Genomic DNA, 21,304 nt, shown 5'->3' on the forward strand with positions numbered 1-21,304 from the left:
TATGGCAGCACAAATCACAAAGAAAATGGTACGCTTATTGAAAAACTTGTAGATATGAAATAATGTAAAATATTCTTTATTGATGTATTTCATAATCTTAAGTGTTATAATTGTAAAGAAATAATATAGCTATGAAGAAATGCAATTTGTTTAATAAAAATCTCAAATTTCAAATGAAAACATAGCTTCAAATAACGATACAGCCAGTATTAAATGTGTTCCGCGCACACTTTAGGCAAAGGAAGAGCGCGCGTCGGTGGGAGAGTAATAAAAACGAAATGCGAAATCAAAACAGAAAAGCCAGGCTCAACAAAAATTGGAGATGACGCAACATCCAAGCCGAAACAAGATAAACATGTCTGTCCTGATTTACTCTCGTCACAGAACTAATTCCTAAGTATTGTATGAAAAAGTATAAAAGTGTTAGTATTAAGAACGTATCCTCATCACTTTTATTTGACTTTTAAGAACATGGCCAGACTATTTTTCTAGGACTCATAAAAATCTGCCGAACACATTTCAAGCCGATTCCTGCGGGCGCTGCCTACTGTCTACTCGAAGCTAGTTGCCGATCACGCGCGCTACCTTGTAGCTCAGAAGCGTGTGCCTATATTATTAGAGATATACTGAGAACGTACTTTCCGCCAGATAATTATTTAGTATAGGGGAGCACTCTCCGATGACCTTCACCTTGACATATGTGGCCAAGATCATGACCCCGAGTGACCTTCAAAAGGTTTTAGCCCAAGGTCGTCCTACGTTAAAAAGTTATCAACAAAAAAAAAATTTTTTTAAATTAACGTATTATTTCTACTATACATATATTAAATACTATTCTACATAGATTTTGATTTTCCACGCGAAGCGACTCTCCTTTCCCCCTCTCCCTGTTTAAGAGGCATACGAGTTCTATAATTGTATTGTTGTACGTGAGTAAGTAATTAAGGAACAATAAATAAATTAACAATAATTTTATGTTAATAAAAATAAATTATTTAATAAACATATTTCAATAATGATTTGACGGAAAGTGCGCTTCCAATATATAATATTTCTGGTATAGTGCCTATGCACACGCTCCTGAGTTACAATGTCATGCGCGCGATCGACAACTAGACTATTAGAGCCTCAAGCCATAATGGGAAGAGGGAGGGAGACAGTAGGCGGCGTCCGGCCCGCAGGAATCGAAATGTGCAGATTTTTGCGAGCACAGTTTTAGATAATTTATTATAATTTACTAAAATTATATCAATCGATTGTATGAGAAAAATGATTAAGAAACATGTATGTATAACGCTTTCTTAAATTGTTCTTTGCTTATGTAAAAATTATTTGTTTATAACAATTAATTGCAAAATTGATTTTTGCAATGTACTTTAGTAGTAAAGCAAGGCGGGTTCTAATCCATGGGGCTAGAGGGGAACGCGGGGTGCGGGGAAATACTCGTAGGCGCGGGGGATACCTAACGCGGGAAAAGATGAGGAAAGGTCCGGGCTCCTACACAATAGGGCTCCTTTTTTTTCGTCGTCAAAATTTCACCACGTTTTTCTTTAAAAATGCATCGGTAATAAAGGCTTGCATGTTAGAGAAAGATAGAGCGCGCGTAACGTGCTATGAGTGAAGAAAGGATGGAAGAATCAATAGAATACGAGTTTCTTTTGTACGATACAGTTTTTTCAATATGGTTTTTCCTGGCGCGTCGATGCAAAGGATGGGAAGTAAAAGACAATACACACGAAATAATGCGAACAAAAATGTTTTATTCACATCTTATTACATCGATTTTCGTACTTATTAAAAACTAAAGCTAATAGTTCGCAATCGACGAGCTGATGTCCATTGAAGATGTCGCTATCAAGTATAATGTTCTCAGATGCGATGTTGGAGAATCGCGTATACTTGGTATCTGCCACTTGGTATCGACGAGTCGAGCTAATCGTTCGAACGTTACATCGATACACCCGTTAAAGTCAAACATACGTCGTTTCGGTCATCGTAATGCGTACGATGATGAAGAATCGAGACGTACGAGCGTAGCATCGTTCAGCATGCAAACACTGACGGTCCAACGTTTATAAAATTATCCTTGTATTCGTTTCGAAACAGCTTGTAAATATTTCCTCGCTGCTCGTAGAGGCTCTTTCACGTTTCGAGAGACAGCGATAGTTCGTGTCCGCGATGGTCTCCAAGGGCGACCTCCACGTAACTCGGTGGGCCAACGTTGATTCCAATTTTCAAAAATTTGTAGCCCGTATTCGTTAGATCGTAACGTCTGCTCAGTAAACGCACCGCACGATGCTCCGTATACTGTGTACATACATAATGTTAAAAAACGTTACTTTTGTGTATAGAACGTTGAAACTTACATGTTATATTCCTTCTTCACATCGTACGATGCACTGCTCTCTTTAGCGAAGTACTTTTTTTCAGCCGTTCGTACAAGCGGGTATCGCAAACTGATTGCATCCGCGTAAATTGTGACGTAATACTTCTGGAATCGATGAGAGAAGGCAGGTTCTCCCTCTCTTTCCAAGAATTTCGAACATGTCGCGACACGTTTTATCAAGTCTTTCTGCGTATTTTCTTTGTCACGAATTTATACATACGTTTATACATACGTTTATACCCACGTACATACGTACATACGTACATACGTTTATACATACGTTTATACATACGTTTATACATACGTACGTTTATACATACGTTTATTACAAAGGAAGGGAAAAGAAATACATAATAAATACGTTAACGTATTTTTATTTAAAAAATTCTTTTGTAATCACCAGTTATATATTTTCAATACATTTTGTAACGCGCAATTCTTAACATGTTGTCCACATCGTATAATATTAGTAACATCTAGATTAGATAAAGATTCCCTGTCTTCGTAAACTGCATCCAAGGTCTCAATGCGTTTTCGCTCATCGTCCAGAAGCAAGATCCGCAGCCACGTTTGTTTCTCGCGTCCCTTGACAATACACGACAGCATCATCTTCAAATACAGCCATCATAGACGTTTTGCTTCGTTGTACGGGATCGTCCCGTCCTCCCATTGCAATCCATGGTGATAAGCAATCAACCAGGAGACGCAAAACCTGTCGGATCTTGTCAAAAATTTCCATAGCATGGGACTCGTAAAAATGTAATGCATGAGAAGGTCCCCTGTTTCAGCACCGCGACTTCCTTCACGATAAATTTCTTGTTAACGATGAATCCTTGCAGATCCACGAACGTTGGCACGAGCATGTTGTCGAGAAGACTGCAGTCGATTGCGGTCGATTGTGACGTATCGTAGATCTTATCGTGTTAGAGGTGCACTTAGGTGATTTTGCGCACAACGTTGGTCAATGGATTATACTGAACCACGCGATCGTGTATGATGAGACAATAGGCTGTTGTATTTGCAGGTACATTCTCTTTATATTCAAAGTCTAATCGCACATCCACGGTGCCACTCTTGATTGATTCGTTCTGTCGAGAGCAATCGATGATCACGAATGGACCATTACGTAAAAAAGTTGTAAAGGTGAGACTCGGCTCGAGATACTCGTATCCGTAGTAGCCCTTGCAGAAACGCGCGTACAATTCGTACAGAATCGCACATCTGTTTTTGTCAAAATCCAGATTCAAGTCATCGTACGGATAACATTCCGAATTCAGGTAAAGTTTCGCATTGGTTAATTTGCAGTCGTCGAATCGACTTACATCCTCGGACGTTTCTTCGACCTGTTTGCATAGCGAAAATAACGTAGCGCGGTTTCTCGAGCTGAGTAGTCCTGGCCGTCTTGATGGCTCACGAATGCTTGGTTGTGCTCTGCAAGAGCGGAAATTCGTACAAATCCCACGAGCGAAAAGCCATGCTCAGATATCGTCCGCTCTCCAAAGCGCGCAGCATCGACAGCTTATTTATCTCGCTCAATAACACGTGCGGCATTCGCCACTGTACTTTGAATAATTCGAGCGTTGACTCTATCACCGGATCTCCCGTCAGACAATTGTTGCGCGCTCGTATTAAAATCAACTCGTGACGAACGTTGATCACCACGCGTTTGTAATCTTCGCAAAATCCCAGCAGTACGTAGAGCGATACACAGAAATTAAAATATCCGGCTGCAGTAGTCTGCGCATTCCAGCCGGCATTCCGTAGAATCACACTTCTGTCGGATGACACTGTTACATAATTTTTGAGCATGCTAGTTATATCCACATTTCTATTACGGTCAATCTCCACACCATTGAATTCATATCGAATCTCATTGAATATGAACGCGACGCAATTATTTCCCAGTGCCACATGAGCACCCTGGACCACTTTGTTCTTCGTCAGTTTTCCCTCGACATATAGAAAGCTTTCATACGGCAGTGTGTACAGATCCTGTTGCTGTATGGGTATTCTTATTTCGTGGCTGTATCCGAATGTTGTATTAACGAACGGATTATACGTGCGAGTCTCAATCTTGACGATCGTCAAAGATCGGCTCGTCTTTAATGTTTAAGATATCAGTCATCTTAAAAGTTGCGCACCACGAAACAAAGATTGTAAAAATTTAGTTCGACGCACTGAGCTTCTTCTTGCTGACACAGTTGGATGAGCGAGCGTTATCGAGCGGTGATGTTACCAGCCTTGTAAAGAATGCGTTATCTCTCTGCGTACGCTCCGTTCTGTTCAATACGAGCATCTCACGCTCGCTGTCGCTGTCGCACGTGCAATCTGACGGTGATCTCCTCTCCGCGAAAATCGAGCAATCGTCCGACGCGTATCGTTAGATCCGTAATGCTCCGTACCGTGATCGGCAGGTAAATAATCTGCGTCGGCCTCTCCGATAGCTTATATCCTGGTGGCACGCTCGGCGAAAATTCGTGTACCGTGTGCGCGCTTTTGCCGTTGCTGTACGCGTCCGCGGTCACGTTGCCGGCTGGAATGCGCAGACTACTGCAGCCAGATATTTTAATTTCTGTGTATCGCTCTACGTACTGCTGGGATTTTGCGAAGATTACAAACGCGTGGTGATCAACGCTCGTCACGAGTTGATTTTAATACGAGCGCGCAACAATTGTCTGTCGGGATATCCGGTGATAGAGCCAACGCTCGAATTATTCAAAGTACAGTGGCGAATGCCGCACGTGTTATTGAGCGAGATAAATAAGCTGTCGATGCTGTGCGCTTTGGAGAGCGGACGATATCTGAGCATGACTTTTCGCTCATGGGATTTGTACGAATTTCCGCTCTTACAGAGCACAACCAAGCATTCGTGGGCCATCAAGACGGCCAGGACTACTCAGCTCGAGAAGCCGCGCTACGTTATTTTCGCTATGCAAACAGGTCGAAGAAACGTCATGTCCGAGGATGTAAGTCGATTCGACGACTGCAAATTAACCAATGCGAAACTTTACCTGAATTCGGAATGTTATCCGTACGATGACTTGAATCTGGATTTTGACAAAAACAGATGTGCGATTCTGTACGAATTGTACGCGCGTTTCTGCAAGGGCTACTACGGATACGAGTATCTCGAGCCGAGTCTCACCTTTACAACTTTTTTACGTAATGGTCCATTCGTGATCATCGATTGCTCTCGACAGAACGAATCAATCAAGAGTGGCACCGTGGATGTGCGATTAGACTTTGAATATAAAGAGAATGTACCTGCAAATACAACAGCCTATTGTCTCATCATACACGATCGCGTGGATCAGTATAATCCATTAACCAACGTTATGCGCAAAATCACCTAAGTGCACCTCTAACACGATAAGATCTACGATACGTCACAATCGACCGCAATCGACTGCAGTCTTCTCGACAACATGCTCGTGCCAACGTTCGTGGATCTGCAAGGATTCATCGTTAACAAGAAATTTATCGTGAAGGAAGTGGCGGTGCTAAAACAGGGGACCTTCTCATGCATTACATTTTTACGAGTCCCATGCTATGGAAATTTTTGACAAGATCCGACAGGTTTTGCGCCTCCTGGTTGATTGCTTATCACCATGGATTGCAATGGGAGGACGGAACGATCCCGTACAACGAGGCAAAACGTCTACGATGGCTGTATTTGAAGATGATGCTGTCGTGTATTGTCAAGGGACGCGAGAAACAAACGTGGCTGCGGATCTTGCTTCTGGACGATGAGCGAAAACGCATGTACATTGAGACCTTGGATGCAGTTTACGAAGACAGGGAATCTTTATCTAATCTAGATGTTACTAATATTATACGATATGGACAACATGTTAAGAATTGCGCGTTACAAAATGTATTGAAAATATATAACTGGTGATTACAAAAGAATTTTTTAAATAAAAATACGTTAACGTATTTATTATGTATTTCTTTTCCTTTCCTTTGTAATAAACGTATGTATAAACGTACGTATGTATAAACGTATGTATAAACGTATGTATAAACGTATGTATAAATTCGTGACAAAGAAAATACGCAGAAAGATTTGATAAAACGTGTCGCGACATGTTCGAAATTCTTGGAAAGAGAGGGAGAACCTGCCTTCTCTCATCGATTCCAGAAGTATTACGTCACAATTTACGCGGATGCAATCAGTTTGCGATACCCGCTTGTACGAACGGCTGAAAAAAAGTACTTCGCTAAAGAGAGCAGTGCATCGTACGATGTGAAGAAGGAATATAACATGTAAGTTTCAACGTTCTATACAAAAGTAACGTTTTTTAACATTATGTATGTACACAGTATACGGAGCATGCGGTGCGTTTACTGAGCAGACGTTACGATCTAACGAATACGGGCTACAAATTTTTGGAAATTGGAATCAACGTTGGCCCACCTAGTTACGTGGAGATCGCCCTTGGAGACCATCGCGGACACGAACTATCGCTGTCTCTCGAAACGTGAAAGAGCCTCTACGAGCAGCGAGGAAATATTTACAAGCTGTTTCGAAACGAATACAAGGATAATTTTATAAACGTTGGACCGTCAGTGTTTGCATGCTGAACGATGCTACGCTCGTACGTCTCGATTCTTCATCATCGTACGCATTACGATGACCGAAACGACGTATGTTTGACTTTAACGGGTGTATCGATGTAACGTTCGAACGATTAGCTCGACTCGTCGATACCAAGTGGCAGATAGTATACGCGATTCTCCAACATCGCATCTGAGAACATTATACTTGATAGCGACATCTTCAATGGACATCAGCTCGTCGATTGCGAACTATTAGCTTTAGTTTTTAATAAGTACGAAAATCGATGTAATAAGATATGAATAAAACATTTTTGTTCGCATTATTTCGTGTGTATTGTCTTTTACTTCCCATCCTTTGCATCGACGCGCCAGGAAAAACCATATTGAAAAAACTGTATCGTACAAAAGAAACTCGTATTCTATTGATTCTTCCATCCTTTCTTCACTCATAGCACGTTACGCGCGCTCTATCTTTCTCTAACATGCAAGCCTTTATTACTGATGCATTTTTAAAGGAAAACGTGGTGAAATTTTGATGACAAAAAAAAAGGAGCCCTATTGTGTAGGAGCCCGGACCTTTCCCCCTCTTTCCCCGCGTTAGGTATCCCCCGCGCCTACGCTAGTATTTCCCCGCACCCCGCGTTCCCCTCTAGCCCCATGGGTTAGAACCCGCCTTGCTTTACTATTTACTTTAAACGTCAAAATTTTTTCATGCTTCGGTCTTATTTATAATTGTCATTTTTTGGCAACCCAATCTATCCTTGGTAATCTAGGCATGAACAGAAACGACTTTTCATAACTTATTTGTTTTTTTTTTGCATAAACATAAAAAAGCATGTTCCTTTAGTAATATTTCCATAATTGATTGGTGTAATCAGAATTTCTCTGTAATCAATTTTTAATAATTTGTTTAGAACTATTTGTTACAAAATTGATTTTTGTGACAAATTTTATCAACAAATGTCTTTTATGCCGCTGTACAGAACATCAGAAACTATATAACTTTTATATAAAACATTTTTAGATATACTTCAGTTTAAAATATATTTAAGAAGAACGATACAATCCATTTTCGATACAAAACATTATTTTCGAGGGGGTATTTCACCCCCTAAATCTCAAGATAAGCGAAATAGAGACAAGAAAAATATGAGTCTATTTTTCCATGTTCTACAACATGTCCAAAGCTCATTAAAATCGGTGAGAGTCAGTTTCGACGGTTCCCTTTTAGACTTATGTATATACATCTTAATATTTTTATTCTCATCTACTTTTTTCAATATCTTAGGACGATGATATATGTAAACATTTGGTAAGAGCACAAATTTCTTATGTTAAAACAGATACAATATAAAGATATATGATGAATTATATTCAGGCAGAATTCTGTTTATAATAGTACTGCTTCAGATAGTGTCATCGATGCCATATTTTGTTTTATTTAATTTTTATCCTCCTTTTGTTTATTTTGTATGCTTTATAGCTTACAACTTTGTTATATCTTATATACAGGGTATTTGAAAAATAACAATAAATATTTCGCATACGGCTAGAATGGACTAAACTGAAAAGAAAAGTCTTCTATCATTTTATAATTTCTGCAGTTAACGAATTATTAATTTATGAAAATAATTAAATTCGTCCAGTCTACCGCCAAATGCAAGCGCGCGATAAGATAGAATCTAGCACAATGAGGCGCACGTTTGCCATCACTAGGCATATAATATTTAGCGACGGCAATTGCCACTTATAAACAACGTGCTTAACATTGTATGTATAAATAATAATCGGCGCATCCACACAGAGAAAGGTTTCTTCCATTCAAAGAAATGTTTCTTTTCTGTCGAAGAAAAAAATTGACTGATTTGCTGTCAAAGAAAAATCTTAACTCGCGAGTCTAGAATAAGTTGTAGAAAAATGCAGAAAAATATCATTCTAGCTAAGAAAGAACGCATTTTATTCTTCTTTTGAGTAACGATATCATTACAAAGAATATTTTCTTGATAATATAATTTTAAAATACTCTTATTTACTTGAAACAAGTAATTACATAACATTTTTTTTATTTACATATGCACGTTTCAGAACGAACTAAACTGAGTTTTTTTTCAACAGTTCTTGATCATTTTCCAATTTTCGCAATCGAGATATTATTTCTAAAGCGCTGAATATCCGCCATCAATAGCTTGACGCGCGGGGAATGGGGCAAGCATCGCTCACCGCCGCGAACATCTAAGTTCGCGAATGGCGCGCCGCGCCTGCCAGGCCATCCCCGCTCCTTGCGGTCCGTGCGCCGTGCGCTCGGTGGGCCGTATCTTCGGCAATAGTAGGTCGGACGCACGTATTCGTATATCTTTAAACATTAATATCTCGTTAATTATTGCGAGCATTGCAAAATGATAGAGGACTTTTGGACTCAGTTTAGTCCGCTCTACCTGTTCGGGACGGGATCATTTATTGATGCCACCCTGTATATCTTAAATATATACCGAGTGTTTAATAAGACTCGTATACCCCTTTTATCTCGGAAAGAGAGTATTTTAGAAAAAAAATTTTTCAGATAAAAGTTGTTTCGAGGTGTACATAAGATGATGTTATTGGCTTAATCTTGAAAGTCATTTGAAAGTCATATGAAGATCACGTTGATTTTTATAAATACACTCCATTTTTCATTCCATATTCTTATAGCTTATCTCGAGAGTTTTCCAAAACACTATAATCGAATATTTTTTCACTAAGAACTTTTTGAGTTATAAGGCTTGAAAGTTTCAACATTTTGACAAAATATAAAATATCTAGTAAAACAATAACTTCTAATGGCCTTGATAAGTATCATCCAGGACATGATTCTGAACAACATTCAAGAAGTTTTAGCCATCGGTCGGGCACATTGCATAATGATAATGCTGGCAGTACTGTAATTTTCAAAGCTCATAACTCAAAAAGTTCTTAATGAAAAAATATTTGATTGTAGTATTGTATTTTGGAAAGCTCTCGAGATAAGTTACAGAATGTCGAATGAAAAATGGGATGTATTGTATCATTTGAAAAAAATAACATGACTTTCACATGACTTTCAAATGATTATTCAAAGTCAAATCAATGACATTATCTTATGTATATCTCGAAATCATACAACTTTTATCTTTTTTTTTTTCTAAAATGCTCTCTTCCTGAAAATGCTCTCTTCAAATAAAAGGGGTGTACAGGTGGTCTCAGACACTCGATATATATTTAAGATATATATGTATATATACATATATACATATATATATGTATATATGTATATATGTATATATATGTGAATATGTAAACATATACATATGTGTATGTATGTATATATTAAACTTGAACGTTTCTAATTTTAGGAAGATTGTATACAATGATCTTGTGGCTATTACACCCGAGCAATATTTCAAACAGATTACAAAGCGCGTTGCTGAGATTAAAGCTGTATCGGTATGTATAATAGAAGAATATTTTAATTTAAGAAATTATGTTGTCAAATATTCTCGAAAGTGTGAAATATCTCTCAACTGTTTAAAATCTATTTTAAACTAGTTTTGATGATTCATACGTGTTAAAATTCAAGAATTTTAGAATTTTATTTATAATTTTTATTAATGTTATTAATTCTATTTTCAATTTATATTTTTAAGTACCGTTTAATACATTTGAAGATCAGAAATGCGCGCGTTCATGCGCAAACACCACGCACACGCACGCACGCACGCACGCACGCAATATAAAAATTAAAGATATGTATGTTATATGTACATATATAAATATAATTAAGTAACAGCACATAAAATTATAAATATAATTTTGTTTTAAAATATAAGCTACACAATACTCAAAAAAATATTAATTACTCGATTTAGTAAATATTACTTTGCAGAGTCCGGATGAACGTGGTATTATTGTACAATTGCTCGAAAGTGGCTATCGATTCGTGCTTGGTTCCATTGGTGGAGGTTTGTAAATAAAAATTTTTCTTTATTTATAAATACATAAATATATATTCGATCTCCTGGATACAGTATCTTATTATTGATACAACATCTTATTAAATACTGATATACTTTGCGTTTTACTATCGATTTCTCGAGGTATCTCATATTAGGAATACAATTTTTTGACTTTGCAATTTGCTCACTTTTTACATTTCTTTAATTTTCAAAAAAAGTGGAATTTGAATTAAATTTTATATACGTTATCTTAAAGTTTATTAAATTCTCTTCAAAATGACCTATTATTTTTTTAAATTCTGCCCATAGACTTCTAGCATTTATCCAAAATGAACTCAGTATATCATAATAAGGGTCTTTCCTCTATATCATCACAAATGTTTGTTGCATTAAACAAACGTGTTACTGCCAATTTTAATTTCCTTTAATTCCCATTTACTTCCTATGACACATCTTTTAATATATATTCTTAATATAAAGCGTGTTTTTAAATAATAAATTTGAAAGTAAGCCTTATTTATTAGTACAAATAAGTTTTAAAACGTTTTTAATGAAATTTAATATTTATTTATTTAGAAACGAAAACACACTTAATTATCAAAATAATCTCCATTATCTTTAGCCATCTTTCGGGCAGCTTGCGAATTCCAGAAGCGAAGAAGGTTTCGTCTTTCGATGCGATAAAATTATCCACCTATTTTCGCACTTCTTCAAATGCTCGAAAGTGTACACCGGACAAGGCGTTTTGCATTGACCGGAATAAATGATAATCAGAAGGGGCTATGTCTGGGCTATACGCCGGATGCGGCAGAACTTCCCAACCAAGAGCTAGCAACATTTCCTTTACAAGTTTACCAACATGAGGCCTAGCGTTGTCATGAAGCAATTTCACAGGACGTTTACCTTTGCCAGTAAATGGACGATTTCGTTCGATTTCTTGATTTAAACGGATCAATTGTTGACTGTAGCGATCACTGTTAACCGTTTCATTCGGATGCAGTTCATAATATAGCACACCCTTCATGTCCCACCAGATGCATAGCAGAACTTTGCTGCTGTGGATGTTGCGTTTTGGCGTTGATGTAGTGGGTTGTCCTGGATCCATATAATGTTTTCTCTTTTTAGGATTATCGTAAAAAATCCACTTTTCATCACCAGTCACGATTTTCCACAAGAAAGATTTTCTATGCTATTTATTGTACAGATTCAAACACTTCTCAAGACGATCATTTTTGTTTTTTTCACTTGATGCATGCGGCCCACTTTCCTTCTTTCAGAATCTTTCCCATCTGCCGTAAACGAATTGAAATATCTTGTTGAGTTACTCCAAATTGCTGTGCAAGTTCGTTTTGTGTTTGACATGAGTTTTGATCGAGTAATGCTTGCAATTCATTGTTTGTAACCTTCTGAGGAGCACCACTACGTTCTCTATCGCTAACATCAAAATCATCCTTTAAATCGCCTAAACCAAGACTCACACGTACTTTTGGACACAACATTGACTCCAAGAACAGAACAAATTGATTCACATGCTTTAGCAACGCTTTTTCCTTGATGAAATTCGTATCGAATGCAGTGTCGAATAAATTGCTTGTCGCTCACCATTTTAAAATCACCATTTTAATTTTGAGGTTAAGTTTCCAATTTTGTGAAGTCAATTATGTTTTTTCATAGTACACATTAAACGCCACTACATATCAAAAGAGCGCGAAAATATTTGAATTCTAAGTTTAAATTATACATAATATGTTACATAAAAAACGCTTTAAAACTTATTTGTACACCTAATAATACTGGGCCTTATTTGTATCAGGTATTTTACATTAATTATTTGTCTAACCTTTCTTCCGTATACAAAATTATATGAATTGTATATGTTTATTACGCTCATACAAATGATAAGCTTGGAGTTAAATCAAGTTTCTTTTATAGAACGCGATTCTACATTGTTCAATACTAAGGTATGAAAAGCAGGAAATGGAAAGTTACTTTTTAAAAATAACTAGTTGTCGTTACTCGTTACGAAATCGAAAAAGTAATTAGTTACCATTACTATAATTACTGATTCTTAAAAATAATTCGTTATCTTGTTACCGTTACCGTATTTAAAAGTAACTATTCGTTACTTTTCCGTTACTTTTTTAATGCTGAAACAAAGTTAATCTAAAAAATTTTGCAATATTTTTGTTATATTAATAAAAGTAATAAACAATAATACATAATATTAAATTGTTATGTGACAACACAACTAAGAAGAGAAATACTTTTTCGGTTCGAACTAGAATTTTATACATAATAATATTCTAAATTTACATATACTGTAAAGTACATATTCAGTTGTTGATTAAGTTTTGAAGCAATCCGACGATATGTTTCACAATAAATTTTGTAATACATAGCACCAATTCTGTCAAATTTTAATATTGATATTCATAAAATTCGTTATTATGTTACTACAGTTCTGTAATTGGTTTATAGCATTAAAACGTCATAAATCAATCACAGAACCATATTAGCATCTTAAAACATTGCTTATACAACTTTTGGAGTAAGAACGAATTATGAATACTCATCAAAGATTAAATATATAAAAAATTGTTATAATTAAGTTCAAAATATAAAAACTAACGATAAAAGTTATAGTAAAATCTGTTACCTTTACAAAAAAAAAATGTAATTATGTTATAGTTGCGAACGAAAAAGTTACCAATCCGTTACCAAAAAAGTAACTTAGTAACAGTAACGATATTATATACGCATATTTTTCTAAGAGCTGTTTAAGACAAATATTTATTTAACAGAGTTTTAATAATAATTTATTAAAGAAACAAAGAGTTACTCTTTCTTAGCTGTTGGTGCTACAGCTGTATATCCTATCGACTTGGTGAAGACCAGAATGCAGAATCAGAGGACTGGATCATTTATAGGCGAGCTGATGTACAGAAATAGCTTTGATTGTTGTAAAAAGGTTGGAATTGAAAAGTCTCGCCGTGTAACACTTTCTGCATTGTTAATCATAAAGCTGGTGTTTTGTGTTTGACAGGTGATTCGGCATGAAGGTTTTTTTGGACTCTACCGAGGCCTGATGCCTCAATTAATGGGTGTAGCTCCGGAAAAGGCTATTAAACTCACAGTTAACGATTTTGTCAGAGATAAGTTTATGGACAAAAATGGAAATTTACCACTGTACGGAGAAATTGTATCTGGCGCCTGTGTGAGTATTTGATATTTTTATATTTTTACTACTGTTAAAACTTTTAATTAAACGTGATTAAATATGAATTTTAGAACAAAACATGAAATAGATTGAATTAGTAAGTTAGAATATAAAATACAAGGAACATATAATTATTGTTTTTTTTTTGTTTTTTTTTCCGATAAAATGAGATTATAAATGAGTGATTTAGATGATTACTTAGTCTAGTCGTACTACTTCTAATTGGAGAAAGCAAACAAGAAACATAAACCATAATAAATTCAAATATTTTAATAGGCTGGAGGATCACAGGTCATATTCACCAATCCTCTGGAGATAGTAAAAATTCGGTTACAAGTAGCTGGCGAGATTGCAGGAGGATCAAAAGTTAGAGCGTGGGCTGTCGTCAAGGAATTAGGTCTTTTTGGATTGTACAAAGTAAGTAATGATAATTATCTTAACGCCAACACTCATCATATTTCCCATCACTCACAAGGTGATAACAATCACAATTTTCTTATAGGGTGCTAGAGCTTGCCTTTTGCGAGATGTGCCATTTAGCGCAATTTACTTTCCTATGTATGCTCACACGAAAGCGCGATTGGCCGACGAAGGGGGCTACAATACGCCGTTGTCGCTTCTTGTTTCCGGTGCCATCGCCGGTGTACCTGCAGCAGCACTGGTAACTCCTGCGGATGTGATAAAAACAAGATTACAGGTGCATTTCTCACTTTAATTATCAATAGCATAAAAATTAATTAAGAAAGGAAATTAGGCCTTCTTATCTTTCGTGTAATGTGTTCACATATACTGTTCTAGAAGTTCTTCTTTCTTTTTTCCGTTTAATTTTAATTACGATTATTTTGTAATTTTATTGTCACATATGTTTTAGGTTGTAGCTAGAGAAGGTCAAACTACGTACAACGGATTACTCGATTGCGCAAGAAAAATATTCAAAGAAGAAGGTGCTAGGGCATTCTGGAAAGGCGCGACAGGTATATTATTTTACTATTATATATATATGTCTGATACAAATAAGGCTCTTGAGACAATTAATTTCCTGCATATACATTGGCAAGTTTTTCAAAAATTTGCAACTCTAATATATCATACTTTATATATCGATAAGATGATCAGTGAGTTGCAAAAGAAATAAATAAACTATAGAATAATACTTCTAAAAAACTACTTATAAGAATAATACTTCTAAAAAACAATTTTATTCTTTTATCAAGTGCAGGATATCTTTTTTTTTTAAGTCCCTGCTTTAAATTAAATACAATCTTCTTTGTAAAACAAATAATTTAATCGATTATAATCTATTCCTAATAAGAAGTAAAAATGAAACAAGATTGTCATGGTTCTTTCATTATAATTTTAAAAGTATTATTAGTAATATATTTTACTTTGGTCGATTGCATGCGCGGGGGATCAACCCTGCTGCATCTTTCAACCTTATTTCCTCCCCCATATGACTCGGCGATTTATTTATCAGTAAGTACATGTTCTTTTCATCTTCCTCTCTCTTTATAATTTACGTCTTTTTTCCAATTTGCAATAAATATACTTATTCTTTGTATTCAGAATGTTTATCAAATCTAACGACATTTTATATATGCATATTCGGCATTTTAGCCTATAACTTTGAAAGTGCGGGTTAATAAAGCATATATATTATTTAAAGCATATAGTTTTTAAAATAAATATATAATATACAGTATCTCTCTCTCTCTCTCTCTCTCTCTCTCTCTCTCTCTCTCTCTCTCTCTCTCATCAAATCAAATCTTCTCTCATCAAATATAAATTAATTCCTAAAGACTTCTTAATGATACAAAATGATTGGATAAAACAGGGCAATAGGAGTCAAGCACGGTAATCCTTGTGCAAATCAATACGGTTAACAAAACCACTTTATTAACAATTAATTCGCTTACATGTTTCGACTTACTTTTGAGTCATCCTTAGAGGCAATATGATGTTGCAATTACAAAAAACTTTTTTATAAACTAATTTATTTCAGTCAGCCACTTTCACCTATTCGCAGAAACTATAATATAAAAACGGACTCTAATAACAATCTAAAATATTAAAATTATTAAAAAGTAAAGTAAGTTTGTTGGGGAAGCAAAATAAAATTTGTATCTGTATATGTATGTAACATAATTATGATTTGTAGCATAATTATCATATAATTCATCATGAAATATTACATTGTATCATTAATTTAATTAACTCGTTATTTGTGTGAATATTTTGGCAATTATTCATCATTTTGTTTTCGTAAAATTTTTTTTTTCGTCGGTACAGCGATGTAAAACTGTAAAAAAATTTATATTAGCTTTTTTGGGGGAAACAGAAAAATGTTAATATTATTATAACAATACAATATATTAGGTGTAGTAAAAAGAAATCCATTATTTTTCTAATAGATGGCTTTAGTAATCTGTATCACGCGTAGACGAGATTATTACTTTCGATAAAAATTAATAAAAATTTTGCATTATATCGATAATATACTATAATTGGATAAAACAAGATATCTGCAATTGCATTAATAATAATCTGGAGACACGGTGCTAAGAGTGTCTCGGCGCTAAGATATGGAGCGAGATACTGCCGTGCGATAACTATTGCGTTATCATAATTCTTTACATTAAGCATGCAAAGAATTCAATTTATTTAATCAATTCAAATATATTAATATATATTTATTCAAAAAACAACAATTGCCAATCTTGTTTCCCTGATCTTGTTAAGGTGGTTCTTTAGTAAAATGCTAAAAATTTGGGGTACCTCCCTAAGACCTACCCAAAATTACAAATATCTGCATATTTGGATAAAATATAAAAACGTCGTGTATATCTTAATAAAATAGCATGGAACATGAAATAACAAATCAAGAGCTGCATCTTCATCGAACAAGAACAAGATGAGATCACGTTTATTTTTTGAGATTAATATGCAAATTTATGCACGTAAATATCTTACTAAAATAGCCGTTGACCTATTACTTTTGTGATCATTAAAATCGTAATTTTTTAAACTATTATAATCTCGTTTTTGAGAAAAGTCTATGGTAAGATTTGTGTGCAATTAATCAAAGAATCTGCGAGCTTTATCTATCATTAAGCTATACGTGAAAAGTTACATTTTCAACATTCTTTCATTAACCTACTGTAGAATTTTGCACATATCAATTTCTGTGCTAGAGAAAATAGTTGAAATAGAAAATAGTAAATACATATTTTCTGTGCGGCGAAATAATAAAAATAGTTTAAATAGAAATATTTATTTAAAAGATGCATCTATACAAATACTATTTCAAATAGGTATTTTGTATCGTACATGTAAAAAAGGTAAACAGTATTTACTATTTACATCGACGTTTACTTCAAGTAAAATATTTATTTGACATATTTCGTTATTTCATAATTGAACATAACATTTCTATTTTCTATTCCTTATTTCCTATTTCTAAACGGAATGAAATAGGAAATAAAAATAAAACAAAAAGCAGCGCATATTTCAAAGATATACAGGATTTTGCGTGACACCCGTTAGTAGCAGATTCCTGAAGTTATTTCGAAAGTCTTAAACTAAAATATCGAAATATTATCAAAATTAAAAAATTTAAAATTATGAAAGGCATTTATACATTTTCCAATGATCCGGACATTTTTCAAGTTTCTATATTCATCATTGATCCGATCTAACATCCGTAATTCTGAATTTGCAAATTTTAATATCGTATTCATATCCAACACAGTAGAAACTCTTAAATTTAAATAAATATAATTAAAAGCTATTTGTTTTTTAAATAATTGAATCATTAATGATTGAATTCACATCTTTTCCGTAATAGATCCCATTTATATTTAACTACATTAATCATCTTATTAATAATAGCTGACACTAAAAAAAAATTCTTATGAGGATTAAAAGTCTTAATAACATATTTAATTTTGATTGCAATAAAACTTCTCTGTTGCAATAAAATTTCTCTATTACTTCTCTTAAAAGTAAGCATCGAAATTAAAAAAGGTATTTTAAGGGGATGCACAGTAGATTTGCGACTCCTAATTGGAATTACAAGATAACGTTAACTTTCTTTATAAAAAATATCAAATCTCTTTAGAAAAGCCATTTTTTGGACATTAAATCCCAATTATCTCGAAAACCTGACGTTAAAATTTTTTTGTTTATGGCATCGCTTTTAACATATAACTCTTTTAACATATAAAATCTCTAAGAAACATCTTTAACACTTTTAACACCTTTAAACACTTTTAAAAACACGTTTAATATAAGATACATATTAATTTATTTATTACTATTCTATATATTTCAACGTTATAAACAACGTTATAAACAATAATTTCCCCCTATCTCTTCTATTGCTAGTAATAAATTTATGACAACATAGTTAATTTTATACAATTTGTTTATTTGCTTTCAATAATACACATTTTTCAAACATTTTTTAATGAGTTTCGCTGAGATGATAATATTAATCAAATACAAGTATGAACGATAAAAAATGTAATATTACTGCAAAATGTACTGCATGCAGTATATCAATTAAAGAAAGTTTTCATTCAACTTCAAATTTTCTATTGCATCTGAAGATTGTACATTCTAATTTCATTGAAGAATATTATGAATATAAATTATGAATTAAATTATGAATATATTATAAAAATTCATTGTATGAATCTGTCGTTCATAAGAAATGCCGAGTTACAAAAAAGCATAATTATCACGGAACAGTTCAATGAAGTTAACAAGTTGCAAATGATTTGATAACGGTTTTCATTGTAGGAACTGACAAATCACTGAACAGACAGTAGAAGAACCTGAATTTATTAGATTAATATCGGGTCTTAGTAATTTAAAAACGCCTGCACATTGTTTAAGTAGAAAAACGCTATCTAAACGTATACAAATTGAATTTGAAAATGTAACGACAAATATTCGTAAAGAACTTTCAGAAATAAATTATGTTTGTACAATAGACATATGATGCATTTAGGCAGAGTTTTCTAGGTGTAATGGTTTATTGGATAAATCCTTATAACTTTAAACGCGAATCTATAGCTTGTAGACGGTTTGAAGGTCATAATTACACTTCGATTGCTAAAAATTTAAATAAAATACATGAAAAATATGGTCTCAATATAGAAAAAATAACATGTACGGTAACAGACAACGATAGCAATTTTATAAAAACTTTTCGAGAATTTAATTATCATATTAATATGAGAAACAATGATGATGAGAAGTTGAAAACTATAATGAGGATGAGATTAATGTTCAATTTTGTAATATTAATGAAGTTCTTTCCTTAAGTGAGAATGATATGTTAGCAGATGAAAATTATTATATTTTGCCAAAATATTATCAATGTTGCTCTCATACACTTAGTTTAAAATATGTACTTCTGATATAAACAAATTAATTTAATTAAATTCGTCTTATGGAAAATATCATCTTTCTATTATAAAGAAGTGCTCCAATTTGTGGAATAAGACAAATCGATCTTCAAATAAGACAAGCGAATAGTATAAAAAAATTGTAGGTAGGGCTCCTTGTACACCATGTATAACAAGGTGGAATTCTTTTTACGACAGCGTGACAGAATTATTGAAAAGAATTAAAGAATTATTAACGAAAATTTTTGAAGCACTTGAAATATATATTTTATCATATTTTTGCTCAAGATATTGAATTCTTAGAAGAATATAAAATATGTACAGATCTCATAACATATTTATTATTTGTTTAAATATTTTGCAAGGCGAGAAAGAAATATTTAGTGGCGATATTTTACCTTGGATCTTTAGAGTAAAAACAATTTAGAAAATATTAAAAGATTAGATGAAAATGATATTAAAACATTGCGAACCATTAAAAGAGCATTTTCTAAAACGTTTGCGTGATCGTTTTCATAATATAATGAAATTAAATGATGATGCAAAAGATTTTATTATTGCTACAGTACGTCATCCAAAATGAAAGTTTCGTTGAGTACCTGAAAATACAAAAGATAGTAAGTTATAGTTTATTAAAGATATGGTAACCAATTTTATAATTGAACAGTTATAAATAATGAAATCTCACTTCGACAAATATTAATAAATTGTATAGTAATGAAAAAGAGCAACAATTTTTTAGTTTTTATGGAAAATTCATCTATTTCTCACAAAGCATATTTAACCGAAATGAATTGCTTCAATATTTAAAAGATGATGACGTTTCACTTCAAAGTCTTCATAAATACTCAAAAATTAAAATATTATTTCTTAAATATAATACTGCAAATAAATATAATGCAATACCATCTTCTGCTCTCGTAGAACTAAATATCTGTTTAGTTTCGCTGGATTAATATCATCACCTCGGCAAAACTCATTAAAAAATTGAAAAGTGTGTATTATTGAAAGCAAATAAATGAATTGTATAAAATTAACTATGTTGTCATAAATTTATTACTAACAATAGAAGAGATAGGGGGAAATTATTATTTAGAACGTATTGAAATATATAGAATAGTAATAAATAAATAAATAAATAAATATCTTATATTAAACGTTTTTAAAAGTGTTTAAAGGTGTTTCTTATAGATTTTTATATGTTAAAAGCGATGTCGCAAACAAAAAAATTCTAACGTCAGGTTTTCGAGATAATTGGGATTTAATGTCCAAAAAATGGCTTTTCTAAAGAGATTTGATATTTTTTATAAAGAAAGTTAACGTTATCTTGTAATTCCAATTAGGACAAATCTACTGTGCATCGCCTTAAAATACTTTTTTTTAATTTCGATGCTTACTTTTAAGAGAAGTAATAGAGAAATTTTATTGCAACAGAGAAGTTTTATTGCAATCAAAATTAAATATATTATTAAGACTTTCAATCTTCATAAGGATTTTTTAGTGTCAGCTATTATTAATAAGATGATTAATGTAGTTAAATATAAACGGGATCTATTACGGAAAAGATGTGAATTCAATCATTAATGATTCAATTATTTAAAAAACAAATAGCTTTTAATTATATTTATTTAAATTTAAGAGTTTCTACTGTGTTGGATATGAATACGATATTAAAATTTGCAAATTCAGAATTACGGATGTCAGATCGGATCAATGATGAATATAGAAACTTGAAAAATGTCCGGATCATTGGAAAATGTATAAA

At 33.4% G+C, this 21,304-nt stretch overlaps 1 protein-coding gene across 14 annotated transcripts in view; it reads left to right on the forward strand.

The window, feature by feature from the left end:
• aralar1 (calcium-binding mitochondrial carrier protein Aralar1) overlaps positions 1 to 21,304 on the forward strand; it is a 289,930-nt gene that overhangs the window by 249,248 nt on the left and 19,378 nt on the right. For all 14 annotated transcript variants that reach the window (XM_087402842.1, XM_087402838.1, XM_087402841.1 and 11 more), the window contains 7 exons: positions 10,315 to 10,405; positions 10,845 to 10,920; positions 13,764 to 13,882; positions 13,958 to 14,128; positions 14,408 to 14,548; positions 14,634 to 14,828; positions 15,003 to 15,105. In XM_087402842.1, the coding sequence (XP_087258968.1) occupies positions 10,315 to 10,405; positions 10,845 to 10,920; positions 13,764 to 13,882; positions 13,958 to 14,128; positions 14,408 to 14,548; positions 14,634 to 14,828; positions 15,003 to 15,105 (896 nt within the window). The remainder of the gene's footprint in view (positions 1 to 10,314; positions 10,406 to 10,844; positions 10,921 to 13,763; positions 13,883 to 13,957; positions 14,129 to 14,407; positions 14,549 to 14,633; positions 14,829 to 15,002; positions 15,106 to 21,304) is intronic.

Source organism: Acromyrmex echinatior, chromosome 2 (assembly GCF_024713525.1).
Source record: "Acromyrmex echinatior isolate Ae372 chromosome 2, ASM2471352v2, whole genome shotgun sequence".
Classification (NCBI taxonomy): domain Eukaryota; kingdom Metazoa; phylum Arthropoda; class Insecta; order Hymenoptera; family Formicidae; genus Acromyrmex; species Acromyrmex echinatior.